The following is a 22,500-nucleotide window of genomic DNA, read 5'->3' on the forward strand; positions in this document are numbered from 1 at the left end:
GTCACCAGAAACTCTGATTCTTCAAATTGGGTTAATGTAAGCAGTGGCGTTCCTCAATGTTCAATCTTAGGGCAGATCCTCTTCATAATATATATGAATGACATAGACGAAGGAATCAGAAGTAAACTGTCAAAATTCACAGACACTAAAATTGCTAACAAGACTGACACCAAACCAGCGTCAAATTTTGCAAAATGATGCATACACTCTCATTGAATGGTGTGAAACGTGGCTTATAACTTTAATTTTGATAAATGCCACGTATCAAATATTGGAAATAGCAATCGGCAGGAAAATTATAAAAAGTAATCCCCCATCAAAAGTTTGGATCCTGAGAAAGATCTGGGAGCTTTAGTGACAACAGATCTTGAACCAAGCAAACAATGCAACGAAGTCATTGAAATTGCCAATAAATTAATAGTTTTCACCTTCCAATCTGAAAAAAAAAAATCTCACCTTGTACAACTCACTTGTACGTCCTCATTTTGAATACAATGTAAAGTTTTTGTCATCCTGTTATAAAAGGAATATTGAGAGATTATAAAAAAAAAAACAATACGAAATAGAGTAACGAAAATTACTCGAAGGCTTCGCAATAAACCCTACAAGGAACGCCTTAAAGAACGAGATCTATTCTCCCTCTCCAAACGCAGGCTAAGAGGGGATCTGATATTGCTTTACTAAACTTTTAAGGCTTTCACAAATATCAGACCGGAATTCTTCCTAAGATTCAACATGATTTGAGGTACCAGGGGTCACTGCTGCAGGAGTGCGGCGCTCCTTTACGAGAAGTGCACTCTTATAGGAGTCGCATGGTAGCCGGAGCCTGATTGACTGATGCCTCTCTTGAAAGCGCCAGGCACAGTATAGAGAACCCAGCAAGCCCACTTTTGTTACACTTTTTTTTTTTTCAATTTTCCGCGCATGACGTCACGTTGTCGGAGATCAGGACAGCCAGATTCGCCTTTTTTAGGCCAAAACATAATTTTTGGCTTTTTTCATGCATTTGGTCTAAGGATATCTAGTTTGCCATGAATTACATTATTATTATTATTATTTTTTTAATATGTTGCTTATATATGCTCCATTTGGCCATAACAAGTTTATTTAATATGGTAAGTTTGTTCACCGCCACCTAAGACAAAACTTTTTTTTTCAAGTTGTCGAGTGCACGTATGTTTTCCTTTATTTTCCTTTTGTTACCATGGTTATCCTTTTTTTTTTTTTTTTTTTTCAAGCGGCTGATGTAATTTAAGGCTTCCTATCAACAGCTACCTGTGTTCATGAACAAGCCAGGAGTACGTTGATAGGGTGCTGTCTATGGTAGTACCGTATATTTTGTTATGATGAGTCATTGGTAAACTCGTTTTCCATCCCCCAAAAGCGATCGTTCTGGTTGTTTATATTTATGTCGAGTGGGAAAGAAAAATGTCTAGAGCAGTGTCATTGAACTGTAGGCCCGCGCGCCAGTTGATTTAGTGTGGCCCGCGTGCACTCATTGATTAATTTTATATGAGGAAAAAAATACTTAAATGATATTCAGCAAAGGTCAAGTGTGTGGAATAATAACGATTAGCTTGTTATGACATTGCTGCTACAATAACATAATGCCTGCAGAGCGAAAGTCCTTCCCCATGGTTATGAAGTAGGGACGTAGGTATATGGTACACGTCATGAACACGGCCACTTCTTTGTGCCAAGAACGTTTTCATAATGTGTTGTTAGTATTTTTGCATTCACTCCTGAACCCACCAATCTCAGTTAGTGTACATTGCATTGGGGTCAGGTTTCAGATGAGGCGTCGGGAGCTGTATGGCCTTAGGCCTAGTTGCCTAGCACATACCGTTACAAGTAACTCTCTTCCACTGTCGGTATTCTCACACTGGAATTGAATTCTTTGAATTCGTTTCCGTTTTTTGGCCCAGGCGAAGGACTGACGAAGTACGTGGCACTTGTATACACAGATCGCCACTCCAGTAGTCCGCTATAGCCCAGTGCTCAGTACACATCGTGTAATATTTGGTAAATTCTGAAGTGGAATAATATAAACTTTGGGTTTTTTTACTGCATGTTTTTGGGTCTTTTTGTAGTGCGTTTGGCCGTTTTGTCTTATTTTTTTGTTGGCTTTGGCCTTTTTCTGCTTCAGTAATCTGGGAACCCTGAGTGTACTGCCTTCAGTTCCACCCACCACTCACTCTGCCTTAGGGCTTCATTTTAAGTTTAAGGTACATCGCATCTCTAAAGTCCATGTGCGCAGCGCTTCTTATAAAGCACTATGCAAAATGTGCTTTATTAAAATGAATTTTTCGATGTTTATTCATCAGTTTAGTTTGTCATCCATAATCAGTATTATCATTATTAGTAACATTTATAATTCCTGTGTGCACCGTTACCTAGTGAACATAAAAGAAGAAAAACACAAACCTCAACACACTTAAGAAGAAAGTATCCTACACAACACAAATAAGTAAATCTACATAAATGTTAACTTGAGCGAAAATCAAGTTGTATGGTAATAAATAAATTCTACAAAACAAATAGATTCAGTACATAAGTAACAGAAAAAAAAAACAGTAGGAAATATAGATGTAAATGCCAATGACACCGTGCAGAGCATAAAGAATAAAAAACAAGGTCTCCATCGTTACAAATACTGAACTATTAAAACTTACAGCTTACAAGATACGACGCGGAAATAAAAGGACACAAACCAGCTACACTACAATGATGGTGCCGATGACGATGATGACGGTAATAATAATAATTTTAATGATAATAATAATAGTAATAATAATAATTAATAATATATAATAATAATAATAATAATAATAATAATAATAATAATAATAATAATAATAACAACAACAACAACAACAGTACCACTTCACTACGTTTCGCCTCACGCGGGGAGCAGGGGTGGGAGGGGCACAGGTCTTTCTTCTTTTTCATGCAGTTTTCTTTTTTATACCTATGAAGCATAAACACACTTCCAGCCTCCGCTGGTCCCCCCTACCCTCTCTCTCTTAATCCTTCCCGACGCCGCCCTTCCTCCCAGTCGGAAGCTTTCATCCTGCTGATAGGTAGTAAAGCCTGTGTGAAGAAGTGAGTGCTTCACCAACTTTTTTCAGTGACATAATTTGATTGATGTCTATGTTGAGAGTGGACGTGAATTACGAATAAAGCAATCCGTGGTTCTCTGGGCTGAGTCATTCTCGTGCTGCAGGATGGACAGGTGTAATGGTGTGTTGTTATTGTTGTTGTTGTCGGTGGTGGTGGTGGTGGTGCAGCACAGGGGAGGGTTCCAGAAGGCTGCTTCATAACCAAGGAATTCCTGCCTCTGTAAAGTTCTCTGATCTTACCTACTGCTATTTGTACTCCACGACATACTCCCACAAGTCAACAGTTATCTAATTATCACTGTGGGATGAACGTTCACATTAGAATGAGCAGCAGTTTTTCTTATTGAACTTTTGGTGCTGCATGAACACAGGAAGGGAAATGATGTGTTCAAATATATCTTGTTTACCGTTGGGGTTTCATGGCGTAGTGACAGTCTTGGGAACCCAGTGTGTGTGGGATGCCAGCGGTCATATCCCATACAAAATACAATAAATAAATAACGTTATGAAAATAATTCACATCATAATTCTTTAATACATACTGGCGTGAACATAAGGTGGTTAAATAGAGCAACTTTACAAAAAAGATGGGGAAGATGGGGAAATAGACCAACTTTAAAAAAAAGAAAAAGGGCCCTCGTGGCCCAGTGGGTAGAGTGATGCACTTTGAGTTTGGCGTGAGGGAAGTGAGGGGCGCGTAGGTTCGAACCCCCCTCTCGGAACTCACAAAAACCTTGAAAGAGCATCCCTCCATCACCATGTGTGATGGAACTGCCCACGGGGAGGAGGGGAGGTGAGTGCGCAGCACCTCCCTACCCCTCCCCAGGGGAGGAAGGCACCGCCTTACCGGCCCCCGGGAGAGCAAGGGAGGTGAGTGCACAGCGCTTCCCTTCTCTCCCCTACCTAACCCTGGCAAGTCTACGGACTACCAGGCAAAAAATAATAAAAAAAAAAAATAAATAAAAATAAATAAATAAATAAAAAATAAATAAATAAAGGTAAGTGCATAGCACTTCTCTTCTCTCCACCTAACAGAATAAAAAATATAAAGGTGAGTGCATAGCACTTCCCTTCTCTTCCAACCTACCAGGCAAAAGATAGAAAAAAAAAAAAAAATAAAGAATTAAGGTGAGTGCATAGCACTTCCCTTGTCTCCGGCAAAAGATAGAAAAGAAAAAATAGTCTCCTAACCTACCACGCAAAAAAAAAAAAAAATAAATAAATAAATAAAATAAAATAAATAAATAAATAAAGATAAATAAATAAATAAATAAAAATAAATAAAAACCTCCTTACCACCTCGGACCTCGGGAGAGCAAGGGAGGTGAGTGCACAGCACTTCCCTTCTCTCCCCAAGTCTACGGACTGCCAGACTAAAAAAAATAAAATATATATAGGTATAAAAAAAATAATAAATAATAGAATAAGTAAAAAAAAATAAGTAAATAAAACAAAAACAATAAAACTCCTACTCCCCCCTCAATAAAACTGACTGAGTCTGGCAATCAACAATAAATAATAAAAATAAAACAATACCAACTGACTGACCCTGACAACCCCAAAGACCACCACCCACCTGGGAAGCACGGGAGGTGAGTGTGCAGCACCTCCCTACCCTTCCCAGTCTCCCAGTTTGACTTTGACCACCAATCTGACTCATCCTACCAACTCCAAAGAGCAACTCCAACTGTACAGACCACCACCACCACCACCCTTCTGATCTCGGCAAGGTGAGTGCGTAGCACTTCCCTGGACTGACCCTGACTGACTGACCCTGGCAACTCCAAAAACAACCAACCTGACTGACTTACAGATATGTAATCACCTAACTGACTGGCCCTGGGGAGCATGGGAGGTGAGTGTGCAGCACCTCCCTACACTTCCCAGTCTCCCAGTTTGACCTGACTCATCCTGGCAACTTCAAAGAACAACTCCAAATGTACAGACCAACAGTACCTCCTACTCTGTGTCCCACTCTGACCCTGATCCATACATCCCTACATCCTACCCTGTCCTGGCTAGGTGAGTGCGTAGCACTTCCCTACCACCTGCCTTACTGACCCTGGCAACCATAAAAACAACCAACCTGACTGACCTACAAATCTTACTGTAATCTGGCAACAGACCACCAAACTGACTGACTCTGGGGAGCATGGGAGGTGAGTGTGCAGCACCTCCCTACCCTTCCCAGTCTCCCAGTTTGGCTTTGACCACCAATGTGACTCATCCTACCAACTCCAAATGTACAGACCACCACCACCACCCCTCTGATCTTGGCAAGGTGAGTGCGTAGCACTTCCCTTGACTGAGTGGGCCTGACTGACTGACCCCGGCAACTCCAAAAACAACCAATCTGACAAATGTTACAAATGTAACCTGGGGAGCATGGGAGGTGAGTGTGCAGCACCTCCCTACCCTTCCCTACCCTTCCCAAAATAAATGAAAAATAAAAAATAAATAAAAACAAAAATAAATAAAGTAAAAACAATAAAACTCCTACTTCCCCCTCAATAAAATGACTGAGTCTGGCAATCAACAATAAATAATAAAAATAAAACAATACCAACCTGACTGACCCTGACAACTCCAAAGACCACCACCCTACCTGGGAAGCACGGGAGGTGAGTGTGCAGCACCTCCCTACCCTTCCCAGCCTTCTAGTTTGACTTTGATCCCCAATCTGACTCATCCTAGGAACTCTAATTGTACCGACCACCACCAGTACTCCCCACCCTGGCAACTGATCCTGGCAAGGTGAGTGCGTAGCACTTCCCGTGACTCATCCTGGCAACTCCAAAGACCCACCATCCTGACCGCCCCTGGGAAGCACGGGAGGTGAGTGTGCAGCACCTCCCTACACTTCCCAGTCTCCCAGTTTGACTTTGACCACCAATGTGACTCATCCTACCAACTCCAAATGTACACACCACCATCACCACCCCTCTGATCTTGGCAAGGTGAGTGCGTAGCACTACCCTTGACTGACGGGGCCTGACTGACTGATCCCGGCAACTCCAAAAACAACCAACCTGACTGATGTTACAAATGTAACCTGGGGAGCATGGGAGGTGAGTGTGCAGCACCTCCCTACCCTTCCCAGTCTTCCACCAACCTGACTTGAATTTTGACTGGGGAGCAAGGGAGGTGAGTGTGCAGTACTCCTACTATCCCCACTCTGAATACCCTATCACCAACCAATTCAGACCACCAAACTGTCTTAGAAGAACAAGAACAGAAAGCAACTCCGTCAGAGCAAGAAGAAGCAGCAGCAGCAGCATTACCGCCATCAGAGGAAGAAAACAAGAAAAAGAAGCAAAGAAAAAGAATTACCACCACTGTTATCGGAGGAAGAAACAGCAGCGTCACCGCCATCAGAGGAAGAAACATATATATGTAAACTACGACTGGTCAAACTTTCTGTGGCACCAGGCTAAGTTCGACCTGTGATGGGTTGTGTTTAGCGACGCCTTGAGATGAGAGGGAAAAAAGTTCCAGGGGTTCATGAAAGGAAAGTACGCTAACAGGGGACTGATTGTGAAAGTGCCAGGCAAGGCTGCTGCTTCAGACATCCACACTTCAACTTCAACTATGCATGCGAGAATATTGCTGTGTTCTTCCTCCTATTCCTCCTCCTTTTTTCTTCCGCAGAAGACTGTCTTATTACTCCGTCCAAAGGCGGCAGTTCTTGTATAAGACTTGCAAACCTGTGTCCACTCATCCCAACTATCCAGAAATATATCTAATCTTCTAAAGGTCTGGCATCACGTGTTCAAGAGATTTATGTGTATTTTTTTATTTTATTTATGGTGGTGGTGGTGGTGGTGAAGGTGTAAATCTAGAATGAGAGTGAGCGTCTTTGTGTTTCCTCCACCGGGACGAAGAAAGAGAACAGGGATTCCTCATACTCCAGGAATTGCCTTTGTTTCCAGAAAACATTGAATAGTAAAGAAAAATTATTATTTGCTAGTTTTATCAAACTTTCTGTGGCACCAGGCTAAGTTTGACCTGTGATGGGCTGTGTTTAGAGATATCGCAATTTTTCACACTTGAGAGTATATTTCACTCTTATAATGAACGTACAAACTACAGCAGGAAACCAAAATAATGCCAAAAATGGAAGCATGGATTAAAGGATGCCAAATGTATAAAGACATTAATAGTTTTAAATACCGAAGGAAAGACGGTAATTGTATTTCTTGCTACACATTTATATTTAACAAGTGAAGACAGACGTAGGTTGAAAACCAGCCCGGGAAGGAATGTCTGGCGCGTGGCGCTCCTCAAGGCGTCTTGCCTCGCCGGCACAACAATACATAAAGGACTGAGATGTGAATTAACACTGAAAGAACACTGGCCGGTGAGGTGCTCCTGCAGGGCCGAGGTGGACAGGTGTTTGTCCAGGATGCCTCGTGTTACTTCTCACCGCGTGTTTTATCTGTTGGAGATTATTACACTTAATATGCTGCTGTTGCTGCTGCTGCTGCTGCTGGTGCTGCTGAAGCTGGTGCTGCTGCTGCTGTTGCCCTCGCTGATCTTGCTGCTCTTGTTGGTATTGCTGCTTTTACTTCCTTCATCAATAACTACCAGAACAACTGCTTCTGCTGCTGCTGCTGCTGCTACTACTACTACTACTACTACTACTACTACTACTACTACTACTACTACTACTACTACTACTACTACTACTACTACTACTGCTGCTGCTGCTGCTGCTGCTGCTGCTGCTGCTGCTGCCGCTGCCGTTGTTGCTGTTGCTAATGTTGTTGTTGCTGCTGCTGTTACTGCTGCTGCTGCTGCTGTTGCTGCTGCCGGTGGTACTGCTGGTGCTGCTGCTGGTGCTGCTGCTGGTGCTGCTGCGGCTGCTGCTCCAGCTGCTGCTGTTGCTGCTGCTGCTGCTGCTGCTGCTGCTGCTGCTGCTGCTGCTGCTGGTGCTAAACTTTACAAAAGTCACCACTGCTGTTTTTGCCATCGTTCGTGCTGTGCCTCTAATCGTCGTCGTCCTCGTTCTCATCGTCGTCGTCGTAACAGTAGCATCGCCTGTCAGAGTAAAAAGACTATATATATATATATATATATATATATATATATATATATATATATATATATATATATATATATATATATATATATATATATATATATATATATATATATATATATATAGGTAATAGTAGTTGATAACTTTGTGATATATAAATGTTGTATAGCAACGCGTTTCACGAGTTTGCAATTACAATTAGGATCATTTACTTTATTTCAACTTATATTCAATTCCTTTATAGTGAATGACAGTAATACATAACTTCAAAACAATGTTATCCAAGAATACTCTTGAAATTTAGAGCACATTTCGCACTATTTTTCTGTTACAGTTTTGTGTACATGCATTTTTTTTTTTTATCATAGGAAATGGAAATTTCTCTGCTAATATAAATATTACATATTACAAACATTAAAACGTGCACAACACCCACGACTCTGGGTATTGCAAATGTTTAATTTTTTTTTGTATTTACAAGCGCATTTATAGTAATGTGATAAATAAATAAACTGCTGGTAATTATATATATATATATATATATATATATATATATATATATATATATATATATATATATATATATATATATATATATATATATATATATATATATATATATATATATATATTCAACGGTATTGCAGAATGCTCAAGCCTATAGTTTATAGACATAATGATTTTATCTCATCGTCCTGTTGCCAGCTGCATCACGCACTCAAAGACGATATCCAAGATTCCTGGTCAGAGCTCCAGTGTCATCTACTTTCAGACTCCCCAAGATTTAGTGAATACCTCGAGTACTGACATGTCACGATCACACGTGGATATGGATACTTGGGCAGTGTGTGAGCTTTCAGTGCCTTCATGGGAGATCATATATAAAGAGAGAGAGAGAGAGAGAGAGAGAGAGAGAGAGAGAGAGAGAGAGAGAGAGAGAGAGAGAGAGAGAGAGAGAGAGAGAGAGAGAGAGCACTGCTAATAATTAGTTGGGTAACGCACAACATGCCTGACGTCAGCGGGGATCAGGTGCCAGAACAGGAGAGAGTGGGAGGCTGGGAGTAGTTTCCTTTGCAAGAAGACATTCTGATACACGTAATGAATTGCAGGTTTAGGTATTTATAGAAAGTGCAGTCGTTATCTCCTCGTTATCTCTACTTTGCCGTGGGGGGGGCAGGTAGGCAGGAAGGCAGACGGTGAAACAGACAGGCAGGGAGGCAAGCAACCAAGCAAGCAAGCAAGCAAGCAAGCAAGCAAGCAGGGAGGCAGACAGACTAACGGGCGGGGAAAGAGGTGGATGGACATACAAAAAAGAAAGAAAGAAAGCAGGCAGATAGACAGGGTGACAGGGAAATAGTCAGGCTAACTTGAAGAGGATAGGCAGGCAAAGAAGCAGGCAGACAGGCAGGCAGGCAAAAATAGAAGGCAAGGAAGCAGACAGACAGACAGACAAATAGACAGAAGGACAGATGGATGTGCGGGCAGGCACAGACATGGACAAAGTAGTTTTAAATAGCAGCAGAAACTGGAATATTTCATTCCAATGAATATATTTTCACAATTTTTTTTGTAAAATACTTTAATAAATAGTTTATCGTGCCCTACAGTGAGTACTTAACCAAAAGTCTAACTGAATTAGTCAGTGGGATATTAATACAGCATAATGTTTGCACAATATAAACGTATGCCTCTTCCGTTACTCGTATATTCTTTCGTGATAACAATTACTGTAAGCGAAGAAAATGCAAACATAGTGACCTAATTATATTTTTCTCTCATGGCCTCGTATTTACGGTATGCCATTTTTCGTGCACAATACGTAGTTGTCATTGATTTCCTAAAACTACTAAATATACCAGAAGACAGACCTACTGACCCATACTCGTAAATATTGTTCCACTCGTAATGTTACACCACACACACACACACACACACACACACACACACACACACACACACACACACACACACACACACACACACACACACACACACACACACACACACACACACAACATTAATACAAATAGATGCGCTGCAACAAAGCAACAGAGATTGGGATGCTCATTCTTACAGAGCATTATAGTGAACATGTGAGGCAGAGATAAACAGACAGACGCAGACAGACAGATTGATTTAAAACACTTAGTAACATGTACTTGTTATAAGCAATTCTAAGTGACCTTTACTTTCCCGTTCATTCCCATTCATTGAAGCATTTCAGTGTTGAGACGCAAAGGTAGTGTAAGTGTTGAGGCAGCGGTGGTAGTGGCCCCTTGACCTCGCAGCGAGGCAGGAAGGGGAGGCGAGGGACACCAGCAGTGACTGGCCTGAAGGCGCCTTGCGTCCCGCCTCCTCTGTGCGACCCTCTCCCTTGATTGCCTTCATGCATCAATCGCAGCATGACTTGTGCTCCTCCTCTTCAGTCTCACTTAACTACCACCTTCATATTCTAGACACCGCTGAATGTTGGCAAGCTTTACATTTATTATTTTTGCTTCTTTTTATTTTCTTATTTGATCTTGTTATATATGTAATGGTGTTTGTTCGTTTTATTTTGTTGCAGCTGTTGTGCATATTTAACATTCTCAGCGTTTGAAGTGTGTTCTGTTTTCAGTGTTGTTTTCCATGTATCCATGTGTTCTTGCTTGGAGGAATTTGACACGTTTTATTTATGACATTTCGTGTTTTTGTTCAGTATTTATTCTTTCCTCTTTTGTTCATGTGTATGTTGTTAACTCATGCAGTAAATGATTTCTGGTGGTTCTGTTTATGATGCTTCATTTTTAGCTCTTTTTAGAATAGTGAAGCTGCATCACTTTTTTATGTGGATGTTTTGATATTTTCAGGAAAGGATGGCAGGTGGTGCCGCGGTGAACACTCCCAACACATGCAGGAGGAAAGTGAGTACCTGCTTCATTACGTCATGTGCCCTCTATTTTGGAACTCGGTGTTAAACTTTTTTTTTTTTATTCATGTCAACGGAAACCTGTCACTGTTGCCTGCCTTTCTCCTGTCAGCTTCCCACGAATCTGTGAAGGAAAGAAAGGATGTGCTTCCATGGTATCGTGTCAGTAGTGTTATCCATTGAAGGATTAGTTTAAACCTTTTTCCAATGCGTTGTTTTTGTCTCCCATGTTTCTGCCTTCCTAGGGTATATATGTGAAAGAAGACAGAATGTCAATTTAGTCTATAATGTTCATTGCAACATCTTACAGGAAAAAAGTCCTTTGAGGATTGACCGAGAATCTTTTTCAAAACTAAAATTTTTGTATTCCAGTCTTCGTGTGCTTATTTTAATGTATGCATAGAGAAAAGAAGGATACGAAATCATATGTTTTCTGTAATGGTGTCATGTTTTTGGTTTAAATATTTACTTAGAGATTCAATTGAAACCTATCAATTAGCTGTCATTTTTGCGTTCGTTATATATATATATATATATATATATATATATATATATATATATATATATATATATATATATATATATATATATATATATATATATATATATATATAAGTTTTTTGTAATTGCATCTTTCCTTTCTTCACTCATATTCGTACATACAATATATATATATATATATATATATATATATATATATATATATATATATATATATATATATATATATATATATATATATATATATATATATATATATATATATATATATATATATATATATATATATATATATATATATATATATATATATATATATATATATATATATATATATATATATATATATATATATATATATATATATAGTATGTATATATATATATATATATATATATATATATATATATATATATATATATATATATATATATATATATATATATATATATATATATATATATATTGTATGTACGAATATGAGTGAAGAAAGGAAAGATGCAATTACAAAAAACTTTCCACAATAATGGGAATATTCACTTGAGGTCTTTTTTAGGTAAGAAATATCAGATCTTCTAGTTTATATGTCTATTTATCCTTTACTGTGTTTTACCGTTATGTAGATTAATAATATTTTGCACGTTATGATAAAGTGTCCTTGGAAAATATTACTGTAACGCATTTCATTTAGTGTGAATTTGGTTTCCACGTAAAAAAAAAAAAAAAAAAAAAACTCCTTCTATGGAGAAAAGATATTTATATTTTCTTTGTTCAATTGGTATTGATATTATTTTTAACTCTGATTTCCCGGGAAGCGTTACCACCATGATATTTGTGACCTAACCTAAGGTAACTTTTTAGCGTCATAACCTTTGTTGCAGCTTTATTCAAGTAAAATCAAAGAGAGGAAAGCTTGTATAGTTCTGTGAAGTGTTCTTATTTGTCTCTGTGTGTGTTGATTGTCGCCTTGAAAAGTCAAGGTGACGTGGGCCTTGATGACTAGAGCCGGCCCACACTATTTGTCTCCCTTTTTTTAGAGGCTCGTCGTTGTAGATTTCTGAAAATATTAGTTTTCCTCACGTTTTTATTTTCCTTGTCAGCGAATGAAAGATAATTTATGATTTTCTTAATCATTTAGTAACGTATTTAATATCTTTGGAGGGATCATTCCCGTAGCGGAGCGAGGGGGCTCTATTTTTGTTAGCGCACATCTGTACACCCCACCGCTCCCGCCTGGCCCTGGAGGGCACAACGATGATTTGGCCAGGAGCACCTTTTGATGTCCATCGTATATAAAAGTTTCGATTTCATTTTCGGAAACACTTCTTGGTAACTTTTGAAGGCGTATCTTTGTTATTTTATTTAATTTCTTCGTCAGACTCACCTTTTTTTGCTGTATTTTGCATATTTCGATTTATCGGCATGTGGGCGAAGGTTTCTGCCTCGCAACTCGCACAACTATCGCCTCATCACTACAGATCGAGCTCGAGCGCACAAAATGTGCCAATTATTTGCCATAACTCACTTCATATACGGGAAAGGGTTGTGGGAAGAAGGTGTTGTGAGGAGTAAACATAGGAGAAATTAGTTAAATCTAGAAAGGTAGCTAGCTCAGGGAAGGTGAGAAATAGCTGAAGTATTTACCACACAAAATGTAGCAGTATTTTGAATAAAATAGACTTGCTTAGAAGAATAGTGTGTGTAGAGAAATTTGATATCATTGCTTTAACTGAAACTTGGTTAGATATGTGAGGAAAAGTATTTAATCCAGAGGTCAAGATAGATGGTTATACATTATTCTATAAAGATAGGGAAAACAGGAGAGGAGGAGGCGTCGCGTTATACGTTAGGGACACATTACAGTGTTGTATTAACAGTAGATTTAAAACAGATAGGAAAGCAGTAGTAGTACAGCAATGTACAGTAGTGGGAGTAGTGTACAGATCACCGACCAGTACAAAGGAAATTAACACCTCACTGTGGCAGGAAATAAATAGAGCAGGCAGGTACAGTCAGGTATGTGTGGTAGGAGATTTTAATTTTAGGAATATCGACTGGAGTCTGATGGTGGGTAAGAAGGAAGCAGAATTTTTTAAGGTAATTGAGGATAATTTTTTAAAACAGGTAGTCGTAGAACCCACAAGGGGGAATAATATTCTAGATTTAATTCTTACTAACAGGGAGGAAGCAGTCACGTAGGTAGAGGTTGAAGGACAGCTAGGTAACATTGACCATAGGGAAATTAGGTACAATTTAAAATGGGAAGAAACTTTTAGAAGCAAAAACACTAGTAAAATACTTGACTTTAGGAGAGCAGAATTTGAGGAATTAAAAAGGTACCTCCAAGGAGTTGACTGGCAACGGATGCAGGGTGAGGTCAGGTCCGGGACGGAGTTGAGAGAGATAAGGCAAGATGTGAGAGGTGAGGTGAGGTGTGAGGGTGTAGGACAAGAGGAGGTAAGATGTGTTCCGAAGGGGCGGAGGAGAGAGGGAGGGGTATATGGGTGTGAGTATGGTGGAATGTCAGGTCATGCTGAAATGAGAGAGGTGAGGTCGAGGCGAGTAGATGAGCGAGTAGAGAGGATGGTAGGGGCCGAGATGAGGGAATTAGGTGAAGTAAATGTAGATGAATTGTATAAATATTTCGTAGATAAAGTTCATACAGGTCAGTTAGCATATATCCCGTATAGGGCAATAAGATCACAGAAAAATTATCCTAAATGGATGACTGCTAGATTAAAACATTATATAGGGTGGAAGAGAAGTATATATAAGACATTAAGGGCAGGTGAAGAAGTTTTAAGGTCACAATATAATGAATTAGTTAGAACAGTCATGAAGTTAACGAGGAAAGCTAAGGGCAATTATGAATTAAGTGTAGCCAGCCATGTGAAGACGGACCCCAAGGGATTTTATCAGGAATAGAGGACGAAGAATAAGGATACTATAGGTCCATTAAAGGCAGCAGATGGGGAACTGGTTAGTTCTGGGAAGGAGATTAGTAAAATTCTGAATGAGTATTTTTCATCTGTCTTCACCCAGGAAAACATGCAGGATATGCCAGATAGTGAACAGATGTTTAGAGCAGATGAGAATGAGAAGCTGACAGATATTTCCATAAGTAGAGAGATAGTGGAACAGGAGATAGATAGGCTAAAAAAAGTTCAAGACACCAGGACCAGATGAAATATATCCCAGAGTACTTAAGGAATGCAAAGAGGTTATTAGTGAGCTGTTAGTCTCTGTCTTTAGGAAATCACTTGAGTCAGGTGAGGTACCAGTAATGTGGAAGCAGGCTAATGTAGTACCCATCTTTAAGAAAGGAGATAAAACTTTAGCGTCTAACTATAGATCTGTCAGCTTAAATTCAGTTATAGGTAAAATATTAGAGTTAATAAGAGCGAGGAACATTAGGGAACATTTAGACAAACATAACTTGATAAATTAATCACAGCATGGCTTCACGAAGGGGAAGTCTTGCATGACAAACTTGTTAAGTTTTTACAGTAAAGTGTACGAGGCAGTAGATAATGGTGATAGTTATGATATCTTGTATCTGGACTTTAGTAAAGCATTTGACAAGGTACCCCATGAAAGGCTCCTGAGAAAAGGTTAGGGCACACGGGATAGATGGGAAGGTGTTAGGCTGGATAGGGTCATGGCTTAGCGACAGGCGAGAAAGAGTTGTAATAAACGGCTCGAAATCCGAGTGAGGTCATGTAATCAGTGGGGTGCCATAGGGATCAGTATTAGGGACATTGTTATTTCTAATATATATCAATGCCTTGGTTAGTGGAATTAGTAGTGATGTTAGTAAATTTGCGGATGACACAAAGATAGATTAATTAGATCAGAAACGGGTGCCTTCGCCTTGCAGGCAGATTTAGGATGAATGAATGGACGGACATATGGCAAATGCAATTTAATATCAATAAATGTAAAGTACTTAGCGTAGGTAGAGGAAACCCACACAGTAGGTACACATTAAACGAACAATCTCTGGTAGTTACAGGGTACGAGAAAGATTTAGGAGTTATAGTTAGCTGTGAACTCCGTCTAGGAAAACAATGCATAGAGGCTAGAAACAGGATAAATAGGGTACTAGGATTAATTTTTAGGAGTGTTAAAAGTAGAAGGCCGGAAGTAATATTAATGATATTCTTGGCGCTGGTCAGACCTCATCTAGACTACGTTGTGCAATTCTGGTCTCCACATTACAGGAAAGATATAGGTGTATTAGAATCAGTACAGAGGAGAATGACAGAAAGGATACAGGGGATGAGGAGTATTCCTTACGAGGCGAGATTGAAGTCATTAAATTTACATTCTTTAGAGAGACGTAGGTTAAGAGGGGACGTGATAGAAGTCTTTAAGTTCCCTTTCAGTAGTCCAGGAGTCAAGCAATATTTTCATTCTTTCATCCCTTTCATTGGTAAACTCTGGAATTCTCTGCCTGTTTCTGTTTTTTCCCCTTCCTGTGACTAGTTGTTTTAAGAGTATTGAGGCACTTCCAGAAACATATTTAGTTTTTTTATTGACTTTTAATTTTTTTTATTTTTTTTTTTTTTGTCTGTATGTATGGAAGCGGCAACTGAAAAGATTTTTTTTTGTTCCTCTGTTTGCCATTCGCCAAGAAGATATGAGAGCGTGAGTATAAATAATGGCTATATGGAAATGTAAGAATACCATTTTATACTGACTCTAAATTAAACATGTATTGCATTGTTTACTCCAGTTTACTCAAGTTGAACCGTCCGATATCTTTTGCATCTAAATGATTTTTGTGTTCAGCTATTTGAATTTTTATTTCCAAATGCAGCTCCATGTTTTTAAGAAGCACAGAGGGTTGGAGAAAGACAAATCTTTCCTGAGTCTTAATAGGTGAATGTTAATAACAGTAGTAGTAGCAATAGTAGTAGTAGTAGTAGTAGTAGTAGTAGTAGTAGTAGTAGTAGTAGTACTACTACTACTACTACTACTACTACTACTACTACTACTACTACTACTAGTAGTAGTAGTAGTAGTAGTAGTAGTAGTAGTAGTAGTTGTTGTTGTTGTTGTTGTTTGTTGTTGTTGTCGTTGTTGTTGTAGTAAAGAGCAGGATTATTATCTGGAGTGACACCAATTCAGTTTTTGTATAATTTGTATTTTCTTACTATTATTCCACACCTTGTCAATCCATGCAAGGAAAAAAAAAGAAAAGCAAAAAAAGAAAACGTATATTAAAAAAGTGAGAGGCAAGACCAGCAAGTGAAACACGCCCTGCCTTCTCCATAGACTTGACGTGTTTACTGCCGCGCTTCCTGCCTGATAATTATACAGTCTTACGCTGGAGGCGCTTAATGTGGTGCATTTGTATGAAAGAATTTACTTTTTGCCATGAATCTCTCTCTCTCTCTCTCTCTCTCTCTCTCTCTCTCTCTCTCTCTCTCTCTCTCTCTCTCTCTCTCTCTCTCTCTCTCTCTCTCTCTCTCTCTCTCTCTCTCTCTCTCTCTCTCTCTCTCTCTCTCTCTCTCTCTCTCTCTCAGCTCGAATTATGATTTCACTGAGTGGTTTAAGAACATATTCACATGTTATTCATGAGCCATCACATCCAGCAGCAGGCAGGAGGAGGAGGAGGAGGAGGAGGAGGAGGAGGAGGAGGAAAGAACACAAAGGAATACAAAGGAATGCAACGGAAGACCAAACCTTGAGTTACTGACGAGGCTGTTTGGATAATTATTCTACATTAACTATTATTGGGAGATACAGGATAGTACAGAAGGTTCCTCCCCACCAATCTCTCCAGCAGAAGCTGACAAGATACAGGAATTGATACCACGTGGTATAGAAAAACCACATAGAACTTGAGAGAATAGTGAGGGAAAGAGTTGTGGTCTGTCTACTTTTGTTTGTGAGGGAGAGTGTAACTGCATGATAGTTGTGTGATGTGGTGTGTGCGTAGCGCAGGTGAAGGCACAGTTTGGTTGTTGAGGGGTGGTGCAGAATCCTTGCGTTGCGCTTTCCAGGGAGGCGGCAGTCAATCAGGCCACAGCTTCGGTCACTGTGTTTGTGTACCTTCCCTTTAGGGCTGGATTCACAGGTTATCGCCTGCAACTTTGACCTCTAGTACTTAAAATCACAAAGTTGATCAATAACAGGATAATGCGGACGAAGAAAATGAGGATTACAACATGTGATTACATAGGATAACCAAAACAAACACTCCCTCAGGTCTTTACATATCGCTTTGGAATTAATTTAGATTAACTACCCTTTAGTAAAGTAAGCTAGAGCAGTGTATGACTGCCAAACCGACACGCCCTCGTGCTTGTGCTGGCGTGGGAAAACCATCGTGCTGTGTGGGAAAAACTGGCTGCGTTTTGATTGGAAAGAATGAAGTGAGATTCTATTATTATTCCTATGCAAAAAAAGGAGGAGGAGGAGGAGGAGGAGGAGGGTAATAACAGCATTAGTAAAAACATCCACTTCAAACACCCCTTTGTCTGTGCCTTTGGACGCACAAATTACCTCAGAATGTTACGTCATAATGAATAAGACAAGTGAAGAAGCTTACTTCCTTTTGAATACCGTCTTTTCGGAAATGTTGATTTTTTTTCTATTTTGTGCAAAAGACAAAAAAAAAAAAAAAAAATACAATTTTTAGTAGAGTGAAAAAAATCTACAATTCACCCTAAGAAGGAGGAACAGAAAAATTACGAACTATACCACCACAACCACCACCACTACTACTACTACTACTACTACTACTACTACTACTACTACTACTACTACTACTACTACTACTACTACTACTACTACTACTACTACTACTACTACCACCACTACCACCACACTTCACTCTCAACTTCTCCCATTTTCAAGAATTCCTCTCTTCTCTTCCCTTGCTCCACCATCCTTCATCCTCTCTCCCTTACGTTCCATCCTTCCTTTCGCCGACATAATGCTTGCAACAGACGCCCCTCCTCTTCCTCCCCCTCCTCCTCCAGTCCCGTAGCATTAGCAGGGCCTTGTCTCCCCTTATAAGCAGGGATGCTTAGTGGAACATGTCGAAATAGCGTTGCCTAGCCGCCGCCGAGTATAGGAGTGTATTGAGGGTGCATTATCTCGGTACAGTGGCGGTGAGCGGGGAGATGGGTCGGTGAGTATGTTCAGGCGCAGATAGAGAAATGTGTTATTGGTCTGACGAATTGATTAATGAATAGGTATCTGGTTGAACAGGTAGATTTACAGATAGATGGCTGGATGGGTAAATGGTTAAATAGATCGACTGGCTGATAAATAGATTGATATATAGATGGACAGATGGATGGATAGATAGATTGATAGATACATGAATAAATGAATAGGTATATAAGTAGATATAAATATATATAGATGGGAAGATAGACAGTTCAGTAAGTAGAAAATAGATTAGATAAATAGACAGACAGACAGATAGACATTGATAATAGTACATAGGTGGGAAAATATGTTGATAAATTCCCGTTGATTGATAAGAAGGTGGAAGTATTAGATAGGGAGAGATATACAGATAAAACATCGACGAATGGGTAGGTAAGTGAAGAAACACAGGATGGTTGAAGAGCAATATACATAAACAAATAAGAAGAAAGTGGAAGTGTAAGCGATGAATCAGATAAAGAGAGAAATTAGCTGTATATTGATGGACAGAACATATAGAAATGCAACTGTAAATCATGGTAAACAAACTAAGATAAATAAAGGTATGTACTATGTTAGAAGGAAATGACATTAGAGAGTCAGCCAGCACATCAGACATTCAGAAAGCAGGACAGACAAAGACACATAGACACACTGACTGATGGGTGCATATGCCAAATGAAATAGTAAACAAACATTCATATATAGAATCATTACAAATAGAAAAATATCAGAAACTTTGCGGCAGACAGACTGAATTTCGCATAACGAAAATATTTGTATGTTCATGTTTGGTAACTTACACACGAGCAATGGATAAAAAAGAGAGATTTTACATATAAACCTAGAGAAACAAAGGAAAGCAAAACATTATAAAACAAAAAAGACACATAAAAAAAAATGATTCCTCCTGTGAATCAAGTTGCAGACAGAGGCGCCCACACACACACACACACACACACACACACACACACACACACACACACACACACACACACACACACACACACACACACACACACACACACACACACACACTTTCCTGTCGCCAAAAATACACACAATTCTCCTGCTACTCTATGAATTACCTTACTAGAAATTAAAAATGCATATTATAAATTTTTTATATTGTTGTGTGGATCACTGGAATTGTGTTGAAACCATGGAGAGAGAGAGAGAGAGAGAGAGAGAGAGAGAGAGAGAGAGAGAGAGAGAGAGAGAGAGAGAGAGAGAGAGAGAGAGAGAGATTGGATGTCTTGCAACACAATACACATGCATATATATCGTGCACATTATTCTTCCTCTTTCTTTTTTCTTTCTTGCGACATTTGGAAAAAGCAAATGTTGAGATAGTGTGTGTGTGTGTGTGTGTGTGTGTGTGTGTGTGTGTGTGTGTGTGTGTGTGTGTTTGTGTGTGAAATAATAGACAAACGGACAGACAAACAGATACATTACAATACACAAAATTGCACATAAGCTGGGGACAGAGACTCCCATCCAATCACGCACCCACCCACACAAGACAGACAGAAGGTCAAAGATATACTGATATACGTACTGACATACATTCTTCATCTCTTCGGTCAATATGAAGACGCTACACGAACTTACATATTGTACTGTGCGTCTCGAAGGAGTAACGCCGGGAGATGACAACGTCCGCCCTTTACTGCTCAGGGAAGCACAGGGACTGAGTGTGTTGCTGGCAGTTTGTTGCAGTTTTAGGATTCCCGAAGGCTGACGAAGAGTTTTAAAAGTAAGAATGTATTGGAGAGAGAGAGAGAGAGAGAGAGAGAGAGAGAGAGAGAGAGAGAGAGAGAGAGAGAGAGAGAGAGAGAGAGAGAGAACACAAACATAAAATCGGAGAGAATGAAAAAGAAAGTTTAAAGTAAAAAAAGAATGAAAAAAAAAAGCTTCAATCGTATAGACAAGTAAATGTATATACATGCTGACACACGCACACACACACACACACACACACACACACACACACACACACACACACACACACACACACACACACACACACACACACACACACACACACACACACACACACACACACACACACACACACACACACATTGACAGTCATAGCACCACACAAAAAAGAAAAAAAAGCCAGAAAATAACAGAAAGAAGTGAAAAAAAGAAAACATTGAAAGACATAAGCCGTAGTGAACAAGTGACATTAGGAAGAGAATGTAATCTAATATTAGTAGGTGCCTGAAGTTACTCGGAGAATGACATCATGCTTAAAGGAAAGTGAGGAAAGAAAATAGCATGCTTTAACTTGGAAAAATAAACAAACTGCGGTAATGAACAAGGAAAATATGAGGAAATAAAGCACTAAAGTGGGAAAATGTGTAGCAGATTGAAAGGAAAAAAAAATGAAATTAAGTGCTAAAAATGGGTGATGCCTACTTAGAGAGAGAGAGAGAGAGAGAGAGAGAGAGAGAGAGAGAGAGAGAGAGAGAGAGAGAGAGAGAGAGAATGTGTCTTTCCTGTCACCTCAGATAAAAATCTATATATTTTTTACAACATTTCATTGGCGCTGAAGAACACAGACAATGAAAAAGTAAATATGACGGTTCCTTCTTTCATATTTATTTCTTATGACATTTTATGAGACAAGACTGTACTTCGGTATCCTTATGTTATATTGTTATTTTGTCTTTTTATTTATTTATTTATTCTCTGCTTATTACTTATATCTATTACATATACTTTTACTGTCCTTTGTTTTCTAACATTATTTTGTTATTTTATGCTGTTTCTTTATTGTTTACATTGCTGCACTTGAGTATAAGTTTTTTTTTTCTTTTTGTAAGAGGGAAAAAAGACATTTCGGATTTTATCTGTGGAAAGAAAACGTGTGTGGGATTTTTCTGAGGAACGTTATTCGTGTGTTGAGAGAGGAGGGTTTTTAAAGTTCATTAAATCTCTCTCTCTCTCTCTCTCTCTCTCTCTCTCTCTCTCTCTCTCTCTCTCTCTCTCTCTCTCTCTCTCTCTCTCTCTCTCTCTCTCTCTCTCTCTCTCTCTCTCTCTCTCTCTCTCTCTCTCTCGCTTTAGTTAACAGTGGAACCTTGCACAGTTTAAGTGGATGAGGAGAGAAAATAGAGATACAGATGGATGGATGGATAGATAGATAGGTAGAGAGATAAAAGTTAGATAGACAGATAAGTAGATGGATAGACAGATAGATAGGAGGTCATATTTGCCTTGATATCGCCGTGTAATAAGCCCCGAGGAATTCATTCTTCATAGAACGTTAATTGATTTATAGGCGGAAGGCGAAGCAAGGCAGCACATGTGAAAGGTAATGCAGGATAAGATAATGTGATATGACTGCCATTTAGCGTCCTTGTGTGTGAGGTCCACAAGGCCAGAGTGAAGGGGGAGGGCACATATCAACTTATTGTAACCTTCGTAACTCTACTGACTGGATTACATTCACGGGAGTTAGTCATTATTACATACGAGTACATACATGTTGCGACAGTAAGAAAAGTATGCCTGTGCCGGTTTTTTTTTTTTTTCCTTTTCCCTCTCTTTATTAACATTGGTGTTCTATTGGGGTAAAAAACGATCATGCATTGGTGCGAGAGAGGATGAAATGGATTAATTTTTTAAAAATTACTGGTGTCTTCCTTTTGAGTTTCGCTTAAGTCTCTTTTTCTTTGCTTTTCTACGATTGTGTTTTCTTTTGCTTTCTGTTTTGTTGTTGTTTTATATTCTCTTGTACTGTTGCTTCCTATTTATTTATTTTT

General features: G+C 39.1%; 1 protein-coding gene across 1 annotated transcript in view; it reads left to right on the forward strand.

Moving 5' to 3' along the window:
* LOC135102155 (receptor-type tyrosine-protein phosphatase F-like) overlaps positions 1-22,500 on the forward strand; it is a 96,335-nt gene that overhangs the window by 38,998 nt on the left and 34,837 nt on the right. Inside the window, exon 3 of the mRNA XM_064006945.1 lies at positions 11,007-11,060. Within this exon, the coding sequence (XP_063863015.1) occupies positions 11,007-11,060 (54 nt within the window). The remainder of the gene's footprint in view (positions 1-11,006; positions 11,061-22,500) is intronic.

The sequence above is a fragment of the Scylla paramamosain genome, chromosome 7, assembly GCF_035594125.1.
Source record: "Scylla paramamosain isolate STU-SP2022 chromosome 7, ASM3559412v1, whole genome shotgun sequence".
NCBI lineage: Eukaryota > Metazoa > Arthropoda > Malacostraca > Decapoda > Portunidae > Scylla > Scylla paramamosain.